The following is a 24316-nucleotide window of genomic DNA, read 5'->3' as shown; positions in this document are numbered from 1 at the left end:
TACAGAGAAACCCTGTCTCAAAAAAACAAGCAAAAAAGAAATGTTTAGATTATGATTAAATACTTCTGAGCCAACATGTTGGTTCTAGGAACCAAACCTAGACCCTCTGCAAGAACTACTCGTAACTACTGAATCATCTCTCTAGCTTTGATTATACATTTGCACAGTTACATGGAAGAAAATATGATTCTAGGGTGACTTCAGAGAAGATAATTTTAATACTGCAATGCAAGTGCTTCGGGATGCAGGTGATTTGGCCAAAGGAGACCAGAAGGGACGGAAAGGAGGAACAAAAGGTAATTTGGAACTTAGTTTTTAGACAAGAATTGTACATGTAAATTGAATAGCTAAATTACTCTCTATTGTCTTTTATTTGATGTTTTTTGAGGAAACTGTGTAAACATGACAAGACTGGATGAATAATGGGTGATCTGTTTTTCTTACATGGCATTAATTAATTTAATGTAATACATATACTCACAGTAAGCGGGTAATTAGTGGGTTTGGGTATATTCACATAATCGAAAGTCAGCCCTGAATTTTCATATAATTTATATGTTTTGAAATTCATTGTTTTAAGATGTGCATCTTGATAATTTCTAGTCTATTCATAGAACTGTACAACCGTCCCTATATTTCTAAATCATGTTCATTAACTTTGCTCTCTCAAAACCCTGTGCATTAACATCATTCTTCATCTTTTTTCTTCTTATACCAGAGACTTTGGTCATCAGTAGTTTTGTTTTTTGCTGGGTTTTTTTTTGTCTGTGAATTTGCCTTTTTTTGGATGTCTCAAAAATAGAATCATACGGTCTTTTGTAGCTGATTCCTTTGAGTGAAATAAGATTCAGCTAAGCAGTGGTGGTGCACACTTTTAATCCTGGCACTCGGGAGGCAGAGGCAGGCGGATCTCTGTGAGTTGAGGCCAGCCTGGTCTACAGGAGCTAGTTCCAGGACAGGCTCCAAAGGTACAGAGAAACCCTGTCTCAATAAAAAGGGGGAGGATTCATATGATTATATATTATGTTCCATGTGACCAAATAATCTAAGAATATACATTAAGTAAATATGGAGTTGTTTCTATTTTTTGTTGATTATGAATAAGGCCATAAACATTTGGCTTATGCTGCAAGTTTTGTGGGAATATGTGTTTTCTTTTTTCCTGGATAAGTTTAACTTTTTGATTACTGCCACGTTATTTCCCAAAGTAACTACACCATTTAGTATTCTTCATGCTATTCCTCTGAGGAATGTATCTGGGTATTGTTTCCTTGAACGTTTAGGCTGATGATTCTTAGTGTGTATCTATTTGGTTATAATCCTGCTAGTAAAAGTGAAGCAGTCTTTCAGTGTGCTCTTAATCTCTTGTCTCCTGTGGTCACTGATGCTGAACTTCATACTATATACTTACATCTCACAGTATGGGATTAATATCTGTTATAATCTTGTCTATTTAAAAGTTTTTGTTTGTTTTTTTTTATAAGATAGAGTTTTTCTTTGTTACAGCCATGGCTGTCCTGGAACTCGCTGTATAGATCAAATTAGTCTTAAACTCACAGATTTCTGCCTGCCTCTGCCTCCCAAGTGCTAGAATTAAAGGCATGCACCACCATGCTTGTAAAAAAATTTTTTTTCTTTTTTTAAATTTATCTTATGTGTGTGTGTGTGTGTATCTGTTTGTATCTGTGCCTTTGGAGTCCAGAAAAGGATGTTAGGATCCATGGAGCTGGAGTTATGGATGTTTTATTTTAGAGCCATGTGTCATGATGCTGAGATGCCAACTCTGGTCCTCATTGAGTAACAAGAGCTCTTAGCTGCTGAGCCGTTGCCTCAGCATCTCCACTGCCTGACTTTGTATTGAATTGTCTTTGTTGAGTTATAAAAGTTCTTATATTCTGGGTAGACCTATATCAATAGATAACTTGAGTTTGTTGTTTCTGTGTTATCATAGACTGAAGTTGCTTCTCCACTTGCTGCTCTTATCTGTCAAAGCACAGTGTCTTTCATGTTGGTGCATATAGTCTCATCTTTTCTCTTTTGTCTTAACTGCTTCTACCCCTCATGTCAGCCACGGCTGCTTTGTCTAATCAAGATTAATCAAGATTATGAAGATCTGAATTTTTTTTTTTTTTGGTTTTTCAAAACAAGGTTTCTCAGCATAGCGCTGTCTGTCCTAGAACTTGAACTCTCCTCAAACTCACAAGAGATCCACCTGCCACTGAGTACTGGGATTAAAGGCGTGCGCCACCGTGCTCGGCTGATTATGAAGATCTTTCTTATTTTTTATTTTATAGTTATATTTAAGTCTATTGTCCATTTTGAGTTAATTTGAGGTGTAATTTATTTGCCCTTTGCAGGTCCATCAAATGTGTTCAAGATTGTGAAGATGATTATGGAAAGAAATTTTCAACCTGTAATTATCTTCAGTTTTAGTAAGAAAGATTGTGAAGCATATGCTCTTCAAATGACTAAATTAGATTTCAACACAGGTATTATATAGCTTCTTTGTGTTTTTAATGTTGTGTTTGTCATATGTCTGTATACTAGCATATGCAGTTTGTTGATAATCATAATAAATAGTATGTGCTCAGCACCTGTAAAAGGTTTATAAGGTTCTGAATTTCTTCCCCCTCCCTCTCTCCTTGGTCCTAGTGCATGCTGGGCAACCACTGTACTACTACAGCTAAACCTTTGGCCTTCTCCTATTTTACTGGAAGATATAATAACTGCATAGTTCTAACATTACTGAGAACCATTACAGTCATACCTTCTTGTACTTCATTATTATAAACTTGGTTATTTTGCATCTGTCTCTGATTCTTTAAGGGTAGGTCTCTTGGTCAGAATAATTCATCGAAAGCACTGTCCTTCATTCTTACAGCAAACTAGACCCACTCTTTGCCTCAAGTATGCTGAATTTCTCTAAAACATTTAGCAGATGTGCATTCACTGTAAATGTACCTCATTTAAAGTTATACAGCTGTATAGTAGCATACCCTAGCCAAGACTGTCAGCCAAGGAGTTATTCAGTCCTGCCTATTGTGTATGTAATCCAAATAATAAATATATTAAGAAATACTGAGTAACCCAAAATTAATTTTAGTTGTATCCAGGTATGGAGATGCATGCTTGTAGTACCATCACTTGAGAAGCTGAGGTAGGAGGACTGAATGTGAGACCAGCTTGGGCAACATAGTAGACATTGTCTCAAACCAATGTCAACCAAACCAAACCAACCAAAACCAAACCAAACCAACAACCCAAACCAAAACTTAGTTGTCCCGTTCTCTTTATGTACTTTCCCATGGCTAAAGTGAGATGGCAGATAAATTGCTTAGCTTATAGCTTGCAGTATTATAAACACCACTGGTAAGCATGCTAGGACTCAGGGTTATAATTTGATTCAAATTTAACAAGTGTTTTTTGAGCAGTCTGTTATTTGATTGATACAGTAAAGGAAGAAATGTAGTCACTAGCAGTATGGGCTTTGGAATTGTTACGCTACAGTTAAGTGCAGTGCTTATTTACACTAAGCCTCAGTTACCTCAGAGTGGTAACAGATGTGTAAGAACCTGCAGATAGTAGAATTTAATGTTGCCTCTAAAGCACTTTGGTGTTATTATTGTTACTATAGCCCTAGCTGGCCTGACATTCACACAGCACTCTTGCCTCAGCCCCTTGAAATTCTTAACTATTTTTATTAACTTTTCCTTAGATCAAGACTGCTAGGTGAGTGTCAAGGACAGTAATTTTATTATGTGGTGGGTTGCTTAAAAAAAGCACCAATTCTTTACTTTAGCTTTATATAGACTATTAATGTTTTTAATGAGTGAAATTTAGGATCTTAGGATCACTGACTTTTTCTTTTTTCTTTTATTTTCTTTTTCTGGTTTTTTGAGACAAGGTTTGTTTTTAAAACATCCCTGGCTCTCCTGGAATTCATGTTGTGTAGACCAAGCTGGCCCACCTGCCTCCGCCTCCCGAGTGGATTAAAGCCTTGAGCCACCACTGCCTAGCGTCACCGACTCATTTTCATATTTATGTGCCCTTCAATTTTTTTCTCACAGATGAAGAAAAGAAGATGGTTGAAGAAGTATTCAGTAATGCAATTGACTGCTTGTCTGATGAAGATAAAAAGCTCCCTCAGGTGAGTTACTACAGTAAGTATGAATTTTAGCAGGGAGCAGGCATTTACTCATAGTTATTCATTTTATTGCACTGTAGCATAGTTGGCCTATGCTCTCAAACACCTTCATATATGTTTCAACCCGCTAAAAGGGTGCCAAGCAAAGATTTGCTGCCTGTGGGAGGTTTTGTTTATTTGGGCGTTATTTATTTATTTATTTATTTATTTATTTGGGCCTGTCCTGGAACTAGCTTTTACAGACCAGGCTGGCCTCAAACTCACAGTGATCTGATCCTCCTGCTTCTGCCTCCTGAGTGCTGGGATTAAAGGCGTGTGCCACCACTGCCCAACACTGAGGGAGTTTTAAAAGAGTACATAGCATAATCTAGAAATTGTTTCTTGTATTTCTGTATAACAGAAATTTTATTGTTGATTATTAAGTCATTAACTTTCTCGGTTTATAAGAATATTGAAGAAAGAGAGTATGCCTAGTGAAAATGATCTATTCTTTAAGAAATAATTATCACCTGGGCCGTGGTGCACACACCTTTTATCCCAGCACTTTAGAGGCAGAGACAGACAGATCTTTGTAAGTTGAAGGCCAGCCTGGTCTCCAGAGTGAATTCCAAGAGAGCTACTACTGTTACACAGAGAAACTCTGTCTTGAACAAAAGAAAGAAAGAAACAAACAGCTACTTTGCTTTAATCTAGTTCATACTTTTTCTTTCACTGTTGGAATTGATTTGGCATCTAAAATATGCTAACACGTGCTACTCCCAGGGATTTTAATTTATTGGTCTCGTTTGAATCCCAGTTGGTAGAATCTTTAAAATTGCGCATAAGATTTGCTATTCATCCGTAGATTAAGACAAAAGGAAAAATTCGAAGGTTATACTGTGTTCTACAAATGAATGTTTTGGTTTTTAGAGGATTTAGGTTACTCTACAATTACAGGGGCATATTTCTTGGAATTTCAAATGGTGTTTTAACTTGGAAATTTTAAGATACTTTTCCTTCCTAGGTGAATGTTGAGTGTTGAATGCTCTGTGGCTTGGTGCATTTTATCCTAAAACAGTTAGAATGTGGGCTTTGGCAGCATTGTAGAGAATGCACTCTTCAGCCATTCTTTTGATTGTAAAGTTTATACTTTAATGTTTCGTAATTAAGAGTTTGAACTAGCAAGATCTTTTGAGTTTATTGATTTAGTTTTTAAGAGATAAGGGTTTCCTGCTTCAGCTTCTGGAATAGCTGGGACTATGAGTGTAAGCCTCCACGCCATTTTACAGCTTCTGCTGCCACAGCCTAGACTTTTGTGTGGGAGTTAACTCATAAAGCTTACAACTTTGAGGAACAAAATACTTGTATGTATTTAAACATGGTTGTCATGTTAAAGCTTGGCCATAGTTGTATTTCTAGTTTAATATGTGGGAATATGGATTTGATTTTGCTTTTATTCTGGGAAAGTTTTTTTAAAAAGTTTTTTAAATACAAATGTTTTCTTGTTTAGTTACACATTTTTTCAAGTTTTACATTTTAAATTCCTTTTCCTTATAACAAACATTTTTTTTTTTTTCAAAATTACAGGTTGAGCATGTACTTCCTCTTTTGAAACGGGGGATTGGTATTCACCATGGTGGTTTACTTCCTATTTTGAAGGAAACTATAGAAATTCTCTTTTCTGAAGGATTGATAAAGGTATTGTTTTTTAATTTTTTATGCCTCAAAATTCTGTTATATGAGCAATGTTAAGTTCTAGTGACCATTGTTTACAGACGAGTTTGTTGTTGTTGTTTGAATTCACAGTGTTGGAGGCCAAACCAGCCTTTCACCACCCAGACCCAGTGGCAGATTTTTGGGATCTTTTCTTGTCCTGTCTTTTCTTTTTCCATCTCGTTGTCCTTTTCTGACACGGTGGCCAGGCTGTCCTCCAGCAGCCGTCCTCCTGCTTTGCCCTTGGTGTGCTGGGTTAGGGGCGTGAGCCGTCGCGTCTGCTAGCTTTGTGTTTTGTCTACTTACTGCAAAATTAAGAACGCCTTAGGAAAGCGCATTACTTTAGGTGATGAACTTGACATAGTGCCCTTTCGAAAAGGAAGTGTGCATAGAAAAAGTTTAGTTTCTCATGGAAGTGACACCACCTGGCTGCAGTGCAGTTGTACAGAATGTGCTATTAGACCTGAGTTGACTGGGTAACTGCTCAGCTCCCTCTTACTTGGTTGATTTTTTTTTCTCTTTTTTTTGATTTTTTTTGAGACAGGATTTCTCTGTAGCTTTGTGTCCTGGAACTCGCTCTTGTAGACCAGGCTGGCCTCGAACTCACAGAGATCCACCTGCCTCTGCCTCCCGAGTGCTGGGATTAAAGGCGTGCGCCACACTGCCCAGCTTGATTGATCTTTTTTAAAGGGTTAGTTTAGATATGAGTTGTTTGTTTTAGAATATTCAATTGCACTCGGTGGGAGTCTAGTTTGATCTTTTTTTTAAAAAAAAAAAAAACTGATGCCTGTCCCAAGAAGTGGGATATTAGAAATAGGAAACAACTTTAGCATATAACTATTTCTGGTTTTATCCTGAGAGTCCTCAGCCTTAAGAAGAATGTTTAGAAGAAATACTATTTTAATAAAGTGTTAGTATTTACACTCAGATCCTAGTAAGTCCTTGATGATGTTCTACAAATTATAAATTTTGCTAAATAATTAATGGATCATTTTTCAAGAGTATGAGTTGAATTAAAGTAAAATAGTGGTAAATAAAAAAAGAAAGTTCATCTTGCCCCCTATTTCCCAAAAATCTTCACAGCATACATTCAAATGTTATATGACTTTTTTGCAAACAAAAGGTTACTATATTGCTGTTGTTGCTTTGGCATGTAGATGGTTCATTTTCTAATGACTAGTATTCTTTTGAGTTAATGAAGTATTATCTTTCCTGTTGATGAATATTTAATACTTTATTGACTTAGAGCCTTGTATGACTAAACCAACTGTTTTTGTTGATAAAGACCTCAGATTCTTCAGTCATGACATGAGTCTGTACTGCTCTAGAAACTTAATTTTTTTTTTTTAAAAGAAACCTAATTGTAAAGCGATCTTCAGAACTACTTCATTATCAGTGAGAAAGCCAGGAAAATTGACTGCTTAAAAAGATACTCCACCGTATCTTTGTTCATTAGTCTAGTTGTGTTCTCTCCATTTGCTTGCACTGGGATGTAAGAAAGACTAATTCCCCTGAATTAATAAGTTTGACAAGTGTAAAAGAAATTAAATATTATTTAATAGTTATGTAATATTATGTAACAGTATATTTATTATTCAATATAATTGTGTCATGTTATGTTATATGTATTATTTAATAGATTCAGAATTCATCTTGTCAGTTATTTTTACAAAGTGTCATTAAAGAACTAAGTATAAAAATTAATGCTAGCTTTACTTACACTTGTAAATTATAGAAGTTTTTAACCTTAAAATCCATTAACTAATTATATAATTGCTTGTTTATTTAGGCCTTATTTGCCACAGAGACTTTTGCTATGGGAATTAATATGCCAGCTAGAACCGTTTTATTTACAAATGCCCGTAAATTTGATGGGAAGGATTTTAGATGGGTAAGTAACTAACTGTATTTTAAAATAATAACTAATCTTTATTTTATCTCACATGACTTTGGCTCATATCATTGAGGTTTTTAGTTCCAAATGTTTAAGACCTTCAAATATAAGTTTAAAGTGGAGTTTCCCTGATCTGAAAATCTAAACTACTTCAAAGTCTAAAGCTTCAACACTGATATAGTGTCTCCAAATGTATTGGAATTGGAGGCATATCAGATTTTAGATTTCCAGATAAGTGATGCTCAGGTTTGTGGAGATATCTTAAAATCTGAAGTACTTCTACTCCCAAGCAAGTTTTATCAATATTAAACCTTAGATTCTTTTCATCTGTACTCTGGCCCCTTAGTCAGATTTCCTTCAGCAATTGCGCGCCAATGATTTATGAAGTTACTTAAAGCACTCCTACTGCAGCAGCTGTGGTAGCACCACTTAGTAACCCTTCACCTTTTAGACTAGAGAGTCACAACAGTTTATACATGTCCCATTTCCAAGGAGGAAGGGAAGTTGAGAGTATTGCTGAAACATTGAATTTGGCTAAAGTGTAAATCTGATCTCAAGGCAAATATCCCATTCAGCAGTGGTTACTGAGCACACGATACAGAGGCAGAGTGCTGATAGATACTGGAGTCCTAAAGTGAGAACAAAAACTGGAGCTGTGTATGGTGGCTCACACCTGTAGGCTCAGTGTTTAGAATGTAAGGGCAGCTTTGAGACTATCTTAGTCTGTAATAGTGAGTGTTAGGCCACACACGGCTACATAGGGAGACCTGCAATGTAATGATGCCTTTTGAGTCTACTCAGATTTTTAGGGCTGCGTTTTGAAACATCTGATCTTATTAGTAGTCTTTTTGTTCTTTTTTCTGATATCCTCCTTCTTCCTAGGCTATGGTCTTCTTAGACAATGATTCTTAATTCTTCCTTAGTCATAAGTCTGGGAACAAACCAGCATAGATCTGGACTTTCGCTATAGAAGTAAAGTACACAGGCCCGTGTGGAAGTCATGGCTGGTTATTCAGGTGGTTCAGTGCTGCCGTTAGGGTCTGAGAAAAAGCCCCCCAAAAAGACCAACAACCACATATGCAATAATAAGAGCGTTTTATTGATTCCACCGTGGGTTGGCAAAAGAGTGACCCCAAAGAAGGTCACAAGTTCCTTTTAAGCGGAGTTAGGGGAATTTCAAAGAGGAGGGATTAATCTGGGGTTGATTACTGAAGAAAATATTAGGATGAGAGCCGACTGGTGGGAGGCCTAGTGATTAGGCTCTTTCCCATAGCAGGATAGGGGAAGCTGTTGGCTCAGCTCTGTCCCATTCTAGTGAAGTGAAACTAAGACCTGGTCTTAGGCCTTCAGGTTTGCTGCCTCCCTCTCCCCCCCCCCCCCCCAGCCTCTTCACTGCCTTGTTAAGATGCTTGCCTCAATCGGCCAAACAGGATACCAGTATTTTAGGCTGTCAGTTTCTTTACCTTTGTAAGGTCAAAAAGCCTGATCTTTCTCTACTGGATGGTCTTTCTGACAAGTGAATCTACTAGCCCCCAGAGACATCTACCAAGAATTGTACCCCTCCCAAGAGTGGATGGCATTTTCGTGTTAATTTAATTTTGAAGATTAAGAAGTTATTATAATGAAGAAAGGTTATAGTTGTTGAGTTTGCTTTGTTGTTAGTGTTCTTAAGTTTTGGGGTTTTGTTTTGTTTTTTTTCACAATATCTAGTTGAAAGGTATTTTTTTATGTTAGTGTATTAACCAGTATTTCCTAGTAGCTGGCTTTCAGATACTGACAGTTGTTGGTTTAGTGCATAGTTAAGTCGTTTTAGAACTAAAACCTAAATTTCATGAGAGTCCCACATGCTTCTCATTGTTGTTCCTTAACTTTCCCAGAAGTTCATTTTTAAATGGTTTCATGAAATGTGTAAATTGTGAATTCTACAATAAGAGGAAATATCAGGATATACTTTTTTAACCAGATTTTCTCCTAAACTTGAAAATGCTATCATATTCAGATTTCCTCTGGTGAGTACATCCAGATGTCTGGCCGTGCTGGAAGGAGGGGAATGGATGACAGAGGAATTGTAATTCTTATGGTAGATGAAAAGATGAGCCCAACAATTGGAAAACAACTACTTAAGGTAAGAGTCTGTTCTTTTCTCAAGGATTCTAGAAATATACTTTAGTGACTGCTTTAAATTAAGTTTTATTGCCTCATACGCCTTTCAAGATGAGTTGGTGCTCTATAACTGTTTGGGCCTAGGACGATAGAAGAGGTTTGCCATTTATATTGTTTCGTCTAACAAGCAAAGAGCAATTAGCAACTCATGCAATGGAAACGGATGTGAACGTGGCCAGAAAGGGCAGAAATACAAGCTTTACCTACCAGATTTAAAATGCTCTCTACCTCCCTCCTCTGTGGGAAAGTACTCTAACCTTGAGAATAGGAGGCAGGATATGGGATACCAGTACTTAACCTTTGCAAAGGCAAAACCCCCAAAACATTAATTCAGTACTTTACCTTTGGTTCATCCTCTTTAATTACAAATATACTAAACATAAACTTATATTTTTCAACTTTATTATAACATAACCTTTCCCTGTACCTCAGTTTTCTTTTTTTTAATTCCATTTCTCTAAAGTGTGGGAGGACAGTGTGCCACAGCTCACTTGTAGAGGTTGGAGGACAGGCTGCAGGAGTCAAATGTGTGCTACTACATACATTTCAGGGATGAAAATTAGGTTAGGTCTTCAGACTTATGGCAAACGTCTTTCACTGATGAACCATCTAGCTGGCATTCATTGTGAATTTTGGATAGTCTAGGATTTTTGTTCATTTCGTTTTAGGCAGGGCCTCATGAAGTAAGTCTAGGTCATCCTCAGACTTGCTATATTGCTTCAAACTTGTCTTGAGCCTCTTTTCTCCATCTCCTAAGTACTAGATTACAGGTGTTTTTTAACTGGCCTTTAAGAAAAAACTTCTTAAGGAAATTGGCATTGGTTGCTTTCCTTCTCCACTTAGATGTTATGAAAGCCCCAATGAAATAGAAATGTAACATCAACTAAGAACACAGTATTAACTAACTGCCAGCTCATTAGCTTCTTTAACTGAAGCTTTAGCATGTTATGATAGTTTTATGTTAGTGTCTATGTAATATGCTGTTTACCTTTTAATACTTAGGAACTATTTGAAAAATTTGAAATATAGTATACTATAGCAAAACTGAGTCTATATTCTTCATTTTTATGTGAGTGATGTCAAAGCTCATCCTTCTGTATATGAAAGTCATATGGTATATGGTAACTTTTTTGTTGTTTTTTTGTTTGTTTGTTTTGGTTTTTTGAGACAGGGTTTCTCTAGCTTTTGGAGCCTGTCCTGGAACTAGCTCTTGTAGACTAGGCTGGCCTTGAACTCACAGAGATCCGCCTGCCTCTGCCTCCCGAGTGCTGAGATTAAAGGCATGCATCACCACCACTCGGCCGGTAGCACTTTTTGAAATTATTTTTTATTTATTCTTTGATTATTTTATATATTATAAAATGTGTCTTGATCATATTTGCATCCAACTGTTAGTTCTTTTTCTGTAACTACTGTTGAACTGTAGTCCTTTCTACATTAACTTTCTGAGAACTGAGACTATAGACATTTGTCACTTCATGATCTTATGGTATCTAATTTTCAGTGTCAATGATTAATACTTGTAATACTATTATCATCAAAAATTTGTGTGCTTGTGTCGTATGTGTGCCTGCATGAATGTATGTGCACCACCTCTTTGCAAGTACCTGAGGCCATAAGAGGGCTGGATCTCCTGGAAATGGAGTCACTGATGGGTAAGAGCTATCCAGTGTGGTTGCTGGGAACTGAACTCGTTTCTAGAAGAACAGCAAATGGTCTTTACCTCTGAGCCTTGAACCATGTTTGGGTTTAGTAGTTAACATCCTAAACACCCTGGGTTCAATTTCTTTTATGATGCTGCCAATAAATAAATAATCCTAAATATAATTCCATTATGATTCATGATTTTGTTCAGCCGAAAAATATGACAAGCAATTTCCTACATTCAGATACTGAAATCAGCCACATACTTTATACCAAACTTTGTATTTTCTGTTCATAAAACAGATGAAAAATGACAGAGAAACATACTATTTCATTAAAAAGCTAGTAACTCTTCGCTTATCAATAAATTTATCTGGCAGAGTTGAAGATTCAGTCTTGCATAATTTCCATGAAGAACTAATGTTATGTGGCTCTTTATGAACAGGTTTTCAGGGTTAGAAAGATGGCTCAGATGAGCTGAAATAAGTATTTGCTGTTTATTTAAGTCCAGATTTCATAGAGAAGGTAATAAGAGGAAAAAAAGCAAGAAAATTAAAGACAGGATCTAATTTGTAGAATTTCAAAGTAGCTGAAGTTGTTTTAAACTGCATTTCTTTTCCATGAATATAGGTTTCCTGTTAACATTGCCTGTTTGGGGCCTTCTTTTTAAAGTAGATAAAATCAGAGTTTTAGAAACATCGTAGCTGGTACCCTAGTGCAGGTAGCTCTTTATTTATTTCTTTCTTTATTTATTTAGGAATACTTCATACAAAACTTGAGGAAAAGTACATACTATCCTTCAGAAATTTCTCTCTATACATTTAAAATTCTGAAGTCCCAGTAGTTGGCCAATAAGTACTCTAATAGCATTTGTTTAATTTATTTATAGCCAGTTAGTGCTGTGTGGCACAAATAGTAAGAACTGTGTTCCAGTGTGCATCTTCTAAGGGTTTCGTCTTTTCAAACTCTTGCAACTAGTTTATGGGTGTTTAAGAGAAAAATGCTCATTCTTTATGTTATGTGAAAATTCTAGCAGCCACCTTGAGGAGAGATGGGGAAAAAGTTAGGCATGGAAGAGAAATAGATACCACTTACTTACTAAGAAAGGAAAAAGCACTCCCAAGAATGGAAGTGGGTTAATGAACTGAGAAAAGAATCCAAAATAATTTAATGATTCTTCTGTATGGATATACAGTTGCTTTCACACTTGCAAAGTATTTTATAAGGAACAAAAAATGTTTCTCATACACAGTGTGAGTTTAGAAATTGAGGCAGATTTTGAATAAAAACTTTGGTGCAAGTTAACATTTTTCTACAGTAAAAAATCTACAGCAAAACAGTGTCTAGTTGTTAGCCTGTCTCTTCTTTGGTAACAAATACATTATGGAGGTGAAAAGGATTTACCAAAGAACAGAGAAAGATTTGTAATGTGGGAAATATTTTTTATTCCCACATTTATGTCACAAATTCCCAGTGTATTGTTTTTATCCAGATACCACTCAGTAATATTAGTATATTTTGTCATGATACACCAGGTTGTGCTATAGTCACTAATCTCAACCTTATTAGCCTAAGGTTTATTTATGTCTCTGACCTGCTCCATGCTCTTCACAGGTTATTAGAACAGATTCTGCTTAGCATCCTTAAAGAGCCAGCCGGATGGAGTGTCAGCATCGCCAAGAACAAGAATATAGCTTTTCCTACCAGCAGTTAAACATGTGGTCAGATAATGACATGTCATTTTCCGCCACATTTATTGATCCTACCCACTGGGAAACCAGAAAGGCGATCCTACTTTGTGCTTGGAAGGAGAGAGAGTTTAGTATATTTTGCATACAGCCTACTGATTTTATTCCTACTGATTTCATTTACCCTTTACTTGAACTATTTTATCACTTTGCTTTGGTGCATCCCCCCAAAAAAATAGAGCTTGTATATTCCTGTATTTGTTAGTATAGGATAAATTATTAAGAATATTAAAAGTCTTAGGAAATTTATTTCAGAAATGTATAAAATTGTCATGCTTTTTCTTTAAGGGCTCAGCTGATCCTCTGAATAGTGCTTTCCATCTGACCTATAATATGGTTTTGAACTTATTACGAGTAGAAGAAATTAATCCTGAGTACATGCTGGAAAAATCCTTCTACCAGTTTCAGCATTATAGAGCAATCCCAGGAGTAGTAGAGAGTAAGTGTAAAATTTCATTTGTTTAACTGGATGTGACTGCCTTACTCGTTGTTTTGATCTTTTTATTTTTTTTCCTAGTAAAGCAAATCATGACCATTAAGATAAAAAATGTAGAAATGTATTCTGCGTTTATAGACTAGAACATTCAAAATAAATGTAGACAATTCTGACAAGATACTCTTTTATAGTTGGATCAACCACAGTGTAATTTGTGATTTTAATATATCTTTTATCCAAAATTCCATGTCCTTGAATAATCGTGTAACAAAAAGCTCAATATAAAATTTTATGTATAAGATGAATATATTATTCTTGACATCTCACAAGAAGACGCTGTAACAGGCTGGGGAGATGGCTCATTTAGTAGAGTACCTACTGTACACACACGAGGACTTGAATTGGGATCCTGGCATCCATGATTTGTTTGTTTGTTTGTTTGTTTTATTCACTAGGAGGCAGGTGGATTCCCTGATGTTCACTGACTGGCCACTTTAGCTAGCTAGTTCATAATGAATGGAGTTCATTATGAATCCATGTCTTAAAAAATAAAGAGAGGTCAGCGATAGAGGAAGGAACATCAACTCTGGCTTTGAAACACATGCACACATTTGCACATGCACCCCTATCACACACATATGATATGCACACACACACAAAGAATGCTATAACCTTGGGAATGATTAGGAAAATACAGTATTTTAATTTGGTTTTGAATTGAGAAATTTCAAAATATTTCATTCTTACAGGAACAGCTGTACAACCACAAATACTACTTCATAGTTCTTGTACCTTGCTTTCTTAATGTGCACTTTTATACTAATTGTGGTATTTAAAATTGATATTATTCATTAAAAACCCTATACATAACTGTTAAATGCTTTACATTTTCTAGTAATTCTGTTCTTTGAAAATTTAAGTATCAAATTAAAATTTGATTTTTTTTAAGAGTACATAGTATTGTTTTATAACTCAAAATGATATAATTTATTTAATAAGGGCAAGTTAGAGATTTATTTCTGTCGCCGTTATAGAGGATACTCAGTGATTTTTAAAGTAACCGAGATTACATGAAGTATAATGCCTGTCTTAGAGAGGTAAATTTGCGAACCTGAAAACAAGTTCATTGTCCCTTCTTAAAAATATTTTCCCTTCTCACACACGTACACACATGAGTATTCACTAACACTGCAATGACAATCCATTTCTTCAATCCTTAATACTTCCGGCTTTAGTTTAACAAAGGTTCTTCAATGTACACATTGATGTTGGAAGGATCTTTGGCATCATTTTAGAGATGTAAAAATTGAGAGTCCAGAGAAATCAATGTTGTACACATTTAATTGGTGGTGAAATTGAGATTCTCAGTATCAACCAGTGCTGTTTTTGTTTATTTTTTGAAAGCATGAGTTTTTCCTTTTTAATGAGTTGACAACATAGACAATAACCATTTAATTGAAAAAAAAAATGACTAAAGGTAGCTAACAAAACTTGAGCTAGCTGGGTGTCCTTTTTTTTATCACCTTCATTGTGCGTGTGCGTGTGTGTGTGTGTGTGCTTGCATGCCTGCCTGTCTGTCTGTGTCTTGTCTGTCAGGTGTGTGTCCAGCTGTGGCAGACATTTGAGGGTCGGGTGACAACTTTTGGTAGTTGATTTCTGCTCACCACATGGGTCTTGGGGATTGAACTCAAGTCATTAGACTTGGGAAGTGAACACCTTTACCCACCAGAGCCCCCTAGCTGATTTTAAGCCTTACTTTTACTTAGATTTTCATAAGCAAAGTGTAAATTTTTGAAACACCTTAAAAAATTAGTAGCAAGTTTATAATTTCAGGACATATTACATTTCATTAATTTCTTTACACTATGCCATTTATTTGTGTTTGATAAACTGTAGTTAGGAAAAGTATGTTTTTGTTTTCAGAGAATTATACTTTTAAAGAAATTGGATTCTTGTCATTTAGAACTATGTTTTTAAAAATCAAGTTTAAATTTATGTTGGATTTGGTTTTGTATAAAGGAGGTATAAAAACAGAAGGAAATTAGTTTTGCCTCATTATAGAAATTTCACATTTTCATAGAAACAAATAAGAGGTTACAGTAGAGAACTTAGCTTGGTAGGGAGTGCTGGCCATGCACGAGTAGGCTGTCTGTTCCTGTATGCATAGCCTGCATTTAGACTGCTACCAAGAGAAACCGGATATGGTGGTGCGCCTGCCTCTGCTCCTCTTGATTCTCTTCCCCCTTCGCTTTGTTTACTTCTTTACTTTGACATACTGGTCTTTAAACTTAATATTTTAGAGTTTCATATAAAATGTTTCAGGTACTGTAGAAAACTAGAACTTGGGGCTGGAGAGATGGCTCAGGGGTTAAGAGCACTGACTGCTTTTCCAGAGGTCCTGAGTTCAATTCCCAGCAATTGTGGTGGCTCACAACTACCTATAATGAGGCCTGGTTCCCTCTTCTGGCCTACAGGCAGGATACTGTATAAATAAATAAATCTTTAAAAAAGAAAAAAAAGAAAAAGAAAACTAGAACTTGATAATGGCATCTAGCTGGGTTCAGATTGTTCATTAATTTAGAAGGAAAAAAAAAACCTTGTGCATATAAGTCCATGTGGTATGCAGCTGTATGCTCACCCATACATGTCCTGAGAGGCAGGGCCTGACATGAGAATTTTCTCTTATCACTTCTCTTACCTTGTCTTTTGAGACAGTGTCATACTGAACCTGCAGCTCACAGATTCAGCTAGGCTAAACAACCAGTCAGCAAACTCCCTCCTCTCTAAAGAAGCATTTGGATACAAACTAAGGGTTTATAGCTGTGTTTTATATGCTGTTTTCTAAAATACTGGGGATCTTCATTATAGTACCCATACTGACAGTGACACCAACTTGGGTCATGTGACTGGGTTGTAAGCTTCAGTAACTTTCTCACCTGGTGTACATTTTCAGTTTCCTTAGTTGTATTCATCCACTGTTAATTTCAATGAAAATAGTAAGCAAAACAGTTCATGTGCTAACTGTTAACTACACATTGGTTTGAGGGACGTGGTGATTTCATCTTCTTTGTCCACCGTGGGATGGATAGCCTTGGTGACTGTTGTGCACGCTGTACATGTGTATACCCATTTGTCACTCAGTAGGCTAGGTTGTCACAGTGTTTGCAGTCAAGGACCCCTACTTTACTAATAATGACTCCAAAGTGCGGCAGTAGTGATGCTGGGTATTTGGATATGCCAAAAAGAATTTGTAAAGATCATCTCACAGTATCCCAGAAAGAAGTGTGAGCCGAGTGTTGGGCAGGCTGTAATACCAACAGACTGAACTCTGAGTAGGAACCATTGCAAGCTTGAGACCAGTGAGGGCAACTTATAGAGAGGCAGTAAATATATATACATATATATATATATACATATATATTACATATAATTTTAAAAAGGGTTGAGGAGATGACTCTGTGGTTAAAGTATTATGGTATAAACGTGAGGAACTGAGTTCAGATCCTGAGCACCCACGTAAAAAGCTATCAGGCATGGTGAAGTGTGCCATAATTTCTGAGCTCAGTTAAACAGATGGTGAGGTGATAAAGGTATTCCAATGTCAACCTCTGGCCTCCACATATACCCACATGGGAATGCTTACCTGTTCATCTACATGTGCATATACACACACTCCCACACCCCCACATACACACACACATAAAAGGCCACAGTTACAACTTAGTGTTATAGAGGGCTTTCCAAGCAAGCACAGTGTCATGTGTTTAATCATCTGTACCACAGGAAACAGGTAAATATAGTGCAACACACTGAGAGGTAGAGACTATACTCATAGAACAGTCAAGGGATTTTTGTACTATTTGTGATTTCAAGCATGTACTAGGGGGTCTTGGAACTTGTCATCCAAAGAATTAAAGAGGAACTGCTGTCCTGTCCTTAAACTGAATTAGATTGTTTCAGTAGGGGCCACATAGACAACTTTCTTGTTTGTTGGTGTGTGCATGTGTTTGTATATACAGGCGTGTGTGGAGACCAGAGTGGGTATCAGGTGTCCTCCTCTTAGCCTTATTCACTTCCCTTGAGACTGCTTCTGCCACGGAACCTGAAACACTACTTTTGCTGTGCTGGTGGCCATCATGCCCAAGTGATCTTTCTGTTTCTCTCCCATATCACTGAACTACATACAGGCATGAGTGGCCATACCTAGTGTTTTATGTCGATGTTAGATCCAAACTCAGGTCATCTTATGTGTGGAACAAGCATTCTTGTTGATTGAACTATCTCCTTAGCACTCCACATTTTTTATTTTTTATTTTTTTCTGATTACTTTATTTATTCTGGGAGTGTAGTACACATGTCCTGGGATATACATGGGGGACATGGGTCCAACATGCAGGAAATTGAACTTGGGTGCATCGGAATTAGTGGCACATACCTTTATCTGCTGAGCCATCTTTCTGGCCCTACCTTATTTTTCAGATAGGATTTGTCTTTTTAGGCTAGCCTGGCTGAGCAGCAGCCTTCAGAATCCGTCTGTCTCTGTCCTGTTACACTGGGTTGCAGAAGTGCCTATCATGGGTCCCAGGGATTTAAACAAGATCCTCATGCTTACACAGCACGTACTCAGCCACTGAGCCATCTTGTCATCCTCTTCTATAAACTGTCAGGGCTCCCCCCCTCCAACCCCCCCCGGCAATTGCCTTCTATCATGTGTGCTGATGTTCTAGTCTTTAGTGAATTAAATTCAGTTTCTGTACATATAAAAGTAACCAGGAACACAAAAGCCCAACTGTCTTAGGGAGCACTCTGCAAAGTTTGAAGGTAATAAAATGACAAATAATACAGTCACTGTGTTAAACTGTCAGCTAGGCATATTCTGTATATTGTTTCGATTAATCTCTAGGAAAGATTTGTGAGTTATGTATACTATTCTTACCCTCTCTTTTCTTCAGTTAAAAATTTGAAGAATACAGGTTAAAGAAAAGTTCGATATAAATCCAAAGGAAAGAATATAGTCCAATATAAATTCAAACATCTCTTGTGTATGGGATTTGCACAGAATAACTATAGAATGAAGTTTCGAACTTACCTCACATTATGAACAAAAATGAATTCAAAAGTTAAGAGCTGAAACTAGAAAACTCAAACAGCATAGATAGAATGTACAGTAAATTCTTAGGACTCAACAAAAGACAATTCAGTTTAAAATGAACAAATGGACTAGGGGTGTGGCTTAATGGTTGTATTCTTTTCTAGTGTTGCAAGACCCTGGGTTTAATAAACTAATGATAAACCATAAAGAAATGGTAAAAAGCACATAGTTGGAAGCTGAGCATCATTGCTGAGAAATACAGTTCAAAACCACTTCACACACTAACTGGGATCAGACTTTTTAAAAAGATAATATCGCAACAAAATGGTATTTTTGTTGTATTTTGTACAGAAAATTGTTAAAAAGTTCCTTTGGTTTAATAGAGAATTAACACATGACCCAGCAGCTCAAGACTCATGGTTGAGTTGAAAACATTTTCAAACAAAGATTCTCCATGCATATTTATTATAGCACCTTGGACAATAGCTGAGAGTAAATGTTGGGCACACATTCACCAACTGTAATGATTAAGTGAGTATGTTTTAACACTGCATTGGAAAGGAGCTTAATGCTAGAAGGGCAGAGTAGGGAGTAGAATCATACACACTAGGTTAGCACAGAGGATAACGGCTACAGAAAGACAATGAAGTGACTCTTAGTAGAGACAAGGTAGATGAGACAATTCCTGTTGATAGAATCTTGGTGACTGGCTTTGTTCTGTAGAATCAAAGTAGAAAACTAGTCTTGGGTGTAATGTATGTGAATTATGCAATGTTTTTATAGCTTCGTCTGTGCTTTATTTACAGAGGTCAAGAACTCAGAAGAGCAGTATAATAAAATAGTGATCCCCAATGAAGAAAATGTGGTTATCTATTACAAGATTAGACAACAACTTGCCAAATTGGGGAAAGAGATTGAAGAATATATTCATAAGCCAAAATACTGCTTACCATTTCTACAGCCAGGTCGCTTGGTAAAGGTATGCCATAGTTTCTGAATAAATTATGTATATATTACAGTATCTTAAAATGTTTTGATTAAAGATTTATTTATATTGACAAAATGTTCCTGCTATAGGATATGACTAGGATCCATCATTTCACCTGTCTGACATTGTCCCAGTTTAGTTGTTTGCATGAAGGCCTCTAGCAACACTTCAGTTTTCTGACTATGGAATGCTATCTAAAATGAGCCAGTTTTAAGCCTTAAATCATTAGATATAAAATATCTAATATTCTGAGAACAATGTTGTGTTTTCGCATTTGTTTTCCAGTTGAGAGGTTCCTATGGCAGTTCTGAGAGCTGGTGAATCTAGTGTTGTGTGTTTCTGTTTCGTTTTAATATAAAATTGGTACCTTGTGATATTTTAAAAGCATTAGGACAGTTCAAAAATTTTATTAGCCTATAATGTAAGTAGATATAGAAGGCTACAATTGTATATTCAATATAAAAACTGTTTATTTGCTTGCTTGTTTTCAGGTGAAAAATGAAGGAGATGATTTTGGCTGGGGTGTAGTAGTGAATTTCTCAAAAAAGTCAAACGTTAAGGTAAACTTTGCCCTTGAAGAGTTATGGGGGGTTTCTAATTTCATGAGTTCACATTTCTCCTTTTTGAGTCCATCAGATTGTTACCTACTACAACTAAATAATAATAATAATAATAATAATAATAATAATAATAGACTTAATTTCAAGAGTAGTCACTCTTTTAACAAATTAATAAGATCGTATTTTATTTCATAGAGCTAGATTTTTGATGCCTTACTGATTTTGTTGCTTTTTTAATTTTTGCACACTAATTGGAAATTTGCAAGTGATATTTGATGTTACAAGTAGTCATGATGATTGATATTAAGTTAGAATTAATAAACATCTGAGTTACTCTTTTGCTTTGCCATCGGCAGGAGTGCTTTGAGGGACACAGAGAGAGCCTTATGCAGTGAGCATTTTCTGAACTGTGTGTGTAATAATGCTAAATTTTGAGAAAATAGCCTCGTTCACACACAGAGTTAACGCACTTGCCTGTTTTATCTGCTTTCCTAGCCTAATTCTGGAGAACTGGACCCTCTGTATGTGGTAGAAGTGCTGCTGCGCTGCAGCAAAGAGAGCTTGAAAAATTCTGCAACTGAGGCAGCAAAGCCAGCAAAACCTGACGAGAAAGGAGAGATGCAGGTCTGTGAGTTTTTCATCTTCAGATTTATTATATAAGCTTTCTTAAAGTTATTTAGTTTAGGTAAGCTTTCAATTAAATGTAACACATATGAAAAGGATGAGACACAAGAAAAATTAATTTCAAGAACACTTGTCTTACTATATGAAGTACTCACTTGTTTGCTGTGGGTGGTTTTCTCCCAGTTAGTAGGGCTTGCTCTCAAGGTCCTGTGCATGATGCATGCTAGGCAAGTGCTCACCATTGAGCTATATACCTTCTATTTTTATATTGGTATAAGTAAGATAATTATTAGTAAAATCTTATTACAGAGATTCTAACTGTCTGAAGCTTAACATCATGTTAGAATTTTGTTTGTAAATAATAGGTATATTGACTAGGTTTTTTAGGAAATGTGTTATAGTAAACATGGTTTCTAGGAAATAAAATCTGCCACTGTTTATTTGGACCAATAAATCATCATAGGATGTGGAATTGGCAATGTTTAAAGACAATTTAATATTAAATATTTTTAAATGAGTTAGAAGTCTATAATTCTGAATACTGCCTGTCGTTTGATATCTATTCTTCAGTGTTCTAGTTTGTTTTTGGTTTTTTTTGTTGTTTTTGTTTTTGTTTTTGTTTTTCGAGACAGGGTTTCTCTGTAGCTTTGGTGCCTGTCCTGGAGCTAGCTCTTGTAGACCAGGCTGGCCTCAAACTCACAAAGATTCGCCCGCCTCTGCCTCCCGAGTGCTGGGATTAAAGGCTTGCTCCACCACGCTTCTAGTTTGTTCTCTAGAATTCTACCATAAAAAGACATTTTTATTAGTTTTCCAGCACTTCCTGCACCTACTGACTACCTAACTGTTAAAGAGGCTAGAACTCCTCCTTTGGTGCATATTCTGTACCTGAAGGACCTTAGAAGCTCCTGTAACTGAACAGAGCAGATGTGTGGCACTCATCTCATGGGTCTCTGTTCCCAGGAAGATGTTGGTAGTAAATCATGGCTATATTTATTACTATAAAAGTGGACTTCTTTGTTTATTTGTCCTAGCATTTTAGCTGAAGCCTAATTGCTGTCTTCCATTGTTTATAGGCCCCAGTTTTATAAAGCATACCTCTTTTACTTGGTACCAGAAGTCTTGTTGACCTTAGGTTTAATTCACTAAAAAGCCTCTTCAGAGAAGTCTTCAGTAAACCTTGTACAAACTGAGGCTCTTTCCTCTGCTTCTAATGATGCTTTAAAAATTCTATTTATTTCAATTTATACTGTCCTGGCATGGAAGGAAGCTGAAGTGAATGGGAATGTAGAGTCAGGGTGCAGACAATCTTGTCAACACTTAGAAAACTATATTTAGTCATGTCCCCTAGAAGAAAGGGCTTCCCAGGGTGACAAATATATGGTACTGTTTGTCATAGAATCCATCCAACATAAGTTAGATACTCAAACATTGGCCTGTGTAATTCTAGGTCACTTTTTAATAGTCTGTTCCCCAGTTAGTGGAAATGAGCAGTTTAGTGTGTGTGTGTTTCATGTGTTCATATGTTTGTATGTGGATAGAGGTGAGTATAGGATAGACACCTCTTTCTTTCCTTCTTTTTTTTTTTTTTTTTTTTTTTTTTGGTTTGGTTTGGTTTGGTTTGGTTTTTCGAGACAGGGTTTCTCTGTGGCTTTGGAGCCTGCCCTGGAACTCGCTCTTGTAGACCAGGCTGGCCTCGAACTCACAGAGAGATCCACCTGCCTCTGCCTCCCCAGTGCTGGGATTAAAGGTGTGCACCACCACTGCCCAGCGTACTCTACGATATTTTTTAAAGACAGCCTCTCAACTGAACATAAGGCTCACTGATCCAGAAATGGCAGGGATCCTCCTGCCTCTGCCTCTTCAGCACTGAAATTACAAGGACCTGGCTCTGTGCCAGCTTTTACATGTTTGCTGGAAACAAAACTCAGGGTCATCATGCTTCCACACATGAAACCTATTTATTTCATTTTGAAGCCTTTGATCCCTAACTAGAAATTTTCCTGGGTTTTATTTTTTAAGATTTATGTTTTAGTTTTGTGTACACTGAACACATGAGTGTATGTACCAGTGCAGTTGCCTCTGAAGGATGGAAAGGGTGTTGTGTCTCCTGGAGCTAGTGTTAGAAGAGGTTGTGCAGAAGCAGTCCATACTGAACCATTTACACACTGAGCCATTTCTCTGGCCTCAAAACTTGATATTTCTAATAAGGAACTCTTAAGGTGTTCCTTTTCCTAAACTTAAGGATACATACTGAACTATTTTATGCATAATAATTCAACACATTTTTTGATGAGAGATTTGAAACATAGAAAAAGTTAGGTAGTTTGTCCAGGGTGCTGGAGCTACCTGAAGGCTGACTTCAAACACATGTGATCTTAAGTATAGAATGTGTAATAAAATCATACTATTTCTACTGAATAAGGCCAATGCTTTACTCAGGTCTTTGTTGTCAATAAGGCAGTAAGTCTTTTGGGGGACCATAACTATGAATATAGTATGGCTACAGAAGACTAAGTACTGACAGATGTGAGCTTAGGAAATGGTTGCCTTGCTGCTCATGGATTTAGGCCTTCCAGGTTATAGCAGTCAAAGAAACAAAATGTATTTGTCGGTGAGGGAAGGCATACTTAACTGGAGAAAGCATGGGGAAAATGTGTGTTCTGGAAGATGATGTTTAAGGGAATGCATTTCTTCCTCTTTAAAGAGCCCTTTCTTCTTCCCCCATCTCACTCCATCTGGAACCTTATGTTCTTTCCTGGGCTCTCTAACCCTCTTACACAGGGGCATTCATCTGTAGTGCTGATGTTTCTAAAAGTGCCAAGTAGTGAGAATACAAACATGAATAAGTTAGACTCTGAAGAGAGGGTCTTTATTTAATGTAACATTTGAGTGACTATAATGATTTGCAGTAGTTTTTACATACTAGGGTTTAGACTTTAGTGGTAAGCAGTTCATCTGTGACATACTGTAAGTGCTACTTCCTTTGACGGATGCAAGTGTAGGACATAACTGGAAACGTGGAATTCATCTGTAGTCTCCTATGACATTTTGTAGGTTGTCCCAGTTTTGGTGCATCTCTTGTCTGCCATCAGCACTGTTAGGCTTTACATCCCGAAAGACCTTCGGCCTGTGGACAACAGACAGAGTGTTTTAAAGTCCATACAGGTATGTATGTTAGTTTAAAACTTAAATATAAATCTTACATAAATACGATTTACCTAAAAATGACTGAGAGGATTTTAAATATATTTCAGACAAACTATAAACACATAATGAGTTTGCTTTATAAAATGAGTCATTGCAGATCTGTTCTGAGCACAGCATCAATGTA

At 36.6% G+C, this 24316-nt stretch overlaps 1 protein-coding gene across 1 annotated transcript in view; it reads left to right on the top strand.

Moving 5' to 3' along the window:
• Positions 1–24316, top strand: part of Mtrex (Mtr4 exosome RNA helicase) — a 63708-nt gene that overhangs the window by 17097 nt on the left and 22295 nt on the right. The window contains exons 10-20 of the mRNA XM_087896890.1: positions 194–296; positions 2358–2489; positions 4068–4147; positions 5711–5821; positions 7626–7727; positions 9730–9855; positions 13574–13724; positions 19620–19792; positions 20293–20361; positions 20857–20985; positions 24040–24150. Of these exons, the coding sequence (XP_087753016.1) occupies positions 194–296; positions 2358–2489; positions 4068–4147; positions 5711–5821; positions 7626–7727; positions 9730–9855; positions 13574–13724; positions 19620–19792; positions 20293–20361; positions 20857–20985; positions 24040–24150 (1287 nt within the window). The remainder of the gene's footprint in view (positions 1–193; positions 297–2357; positions 2490–4067; positions 4148–5710; positions 5822–7625; positions 7728–9729; positions 9856–13573; positions 13725–19619; positions 19793–20292; positions 20362–20856; positions 20986–24039; positions 24151–24316) is intronic.

The sequence above is a fragment of the Myodes glareolus genome, chromosome 15 (genome assembly GCF_982192425.1).
Source record: "Myodes glareolus chromosome 15, mMyoGla1.1, whole genome shotgun sequence".
In the NCBI taxonomy this organism is placed as follows: domain Eukaryota; kingdom Metazoa; phylum Chordata; class Mammalia; order Rodentia; family Cricetidae; genus Myodes; species Myodes glareolus.
The sequence above is the reverse complement of the archived record's forward strand: the minus strand, read 5'-3'. Positions and strand labels throughout refer to the sequence as shown.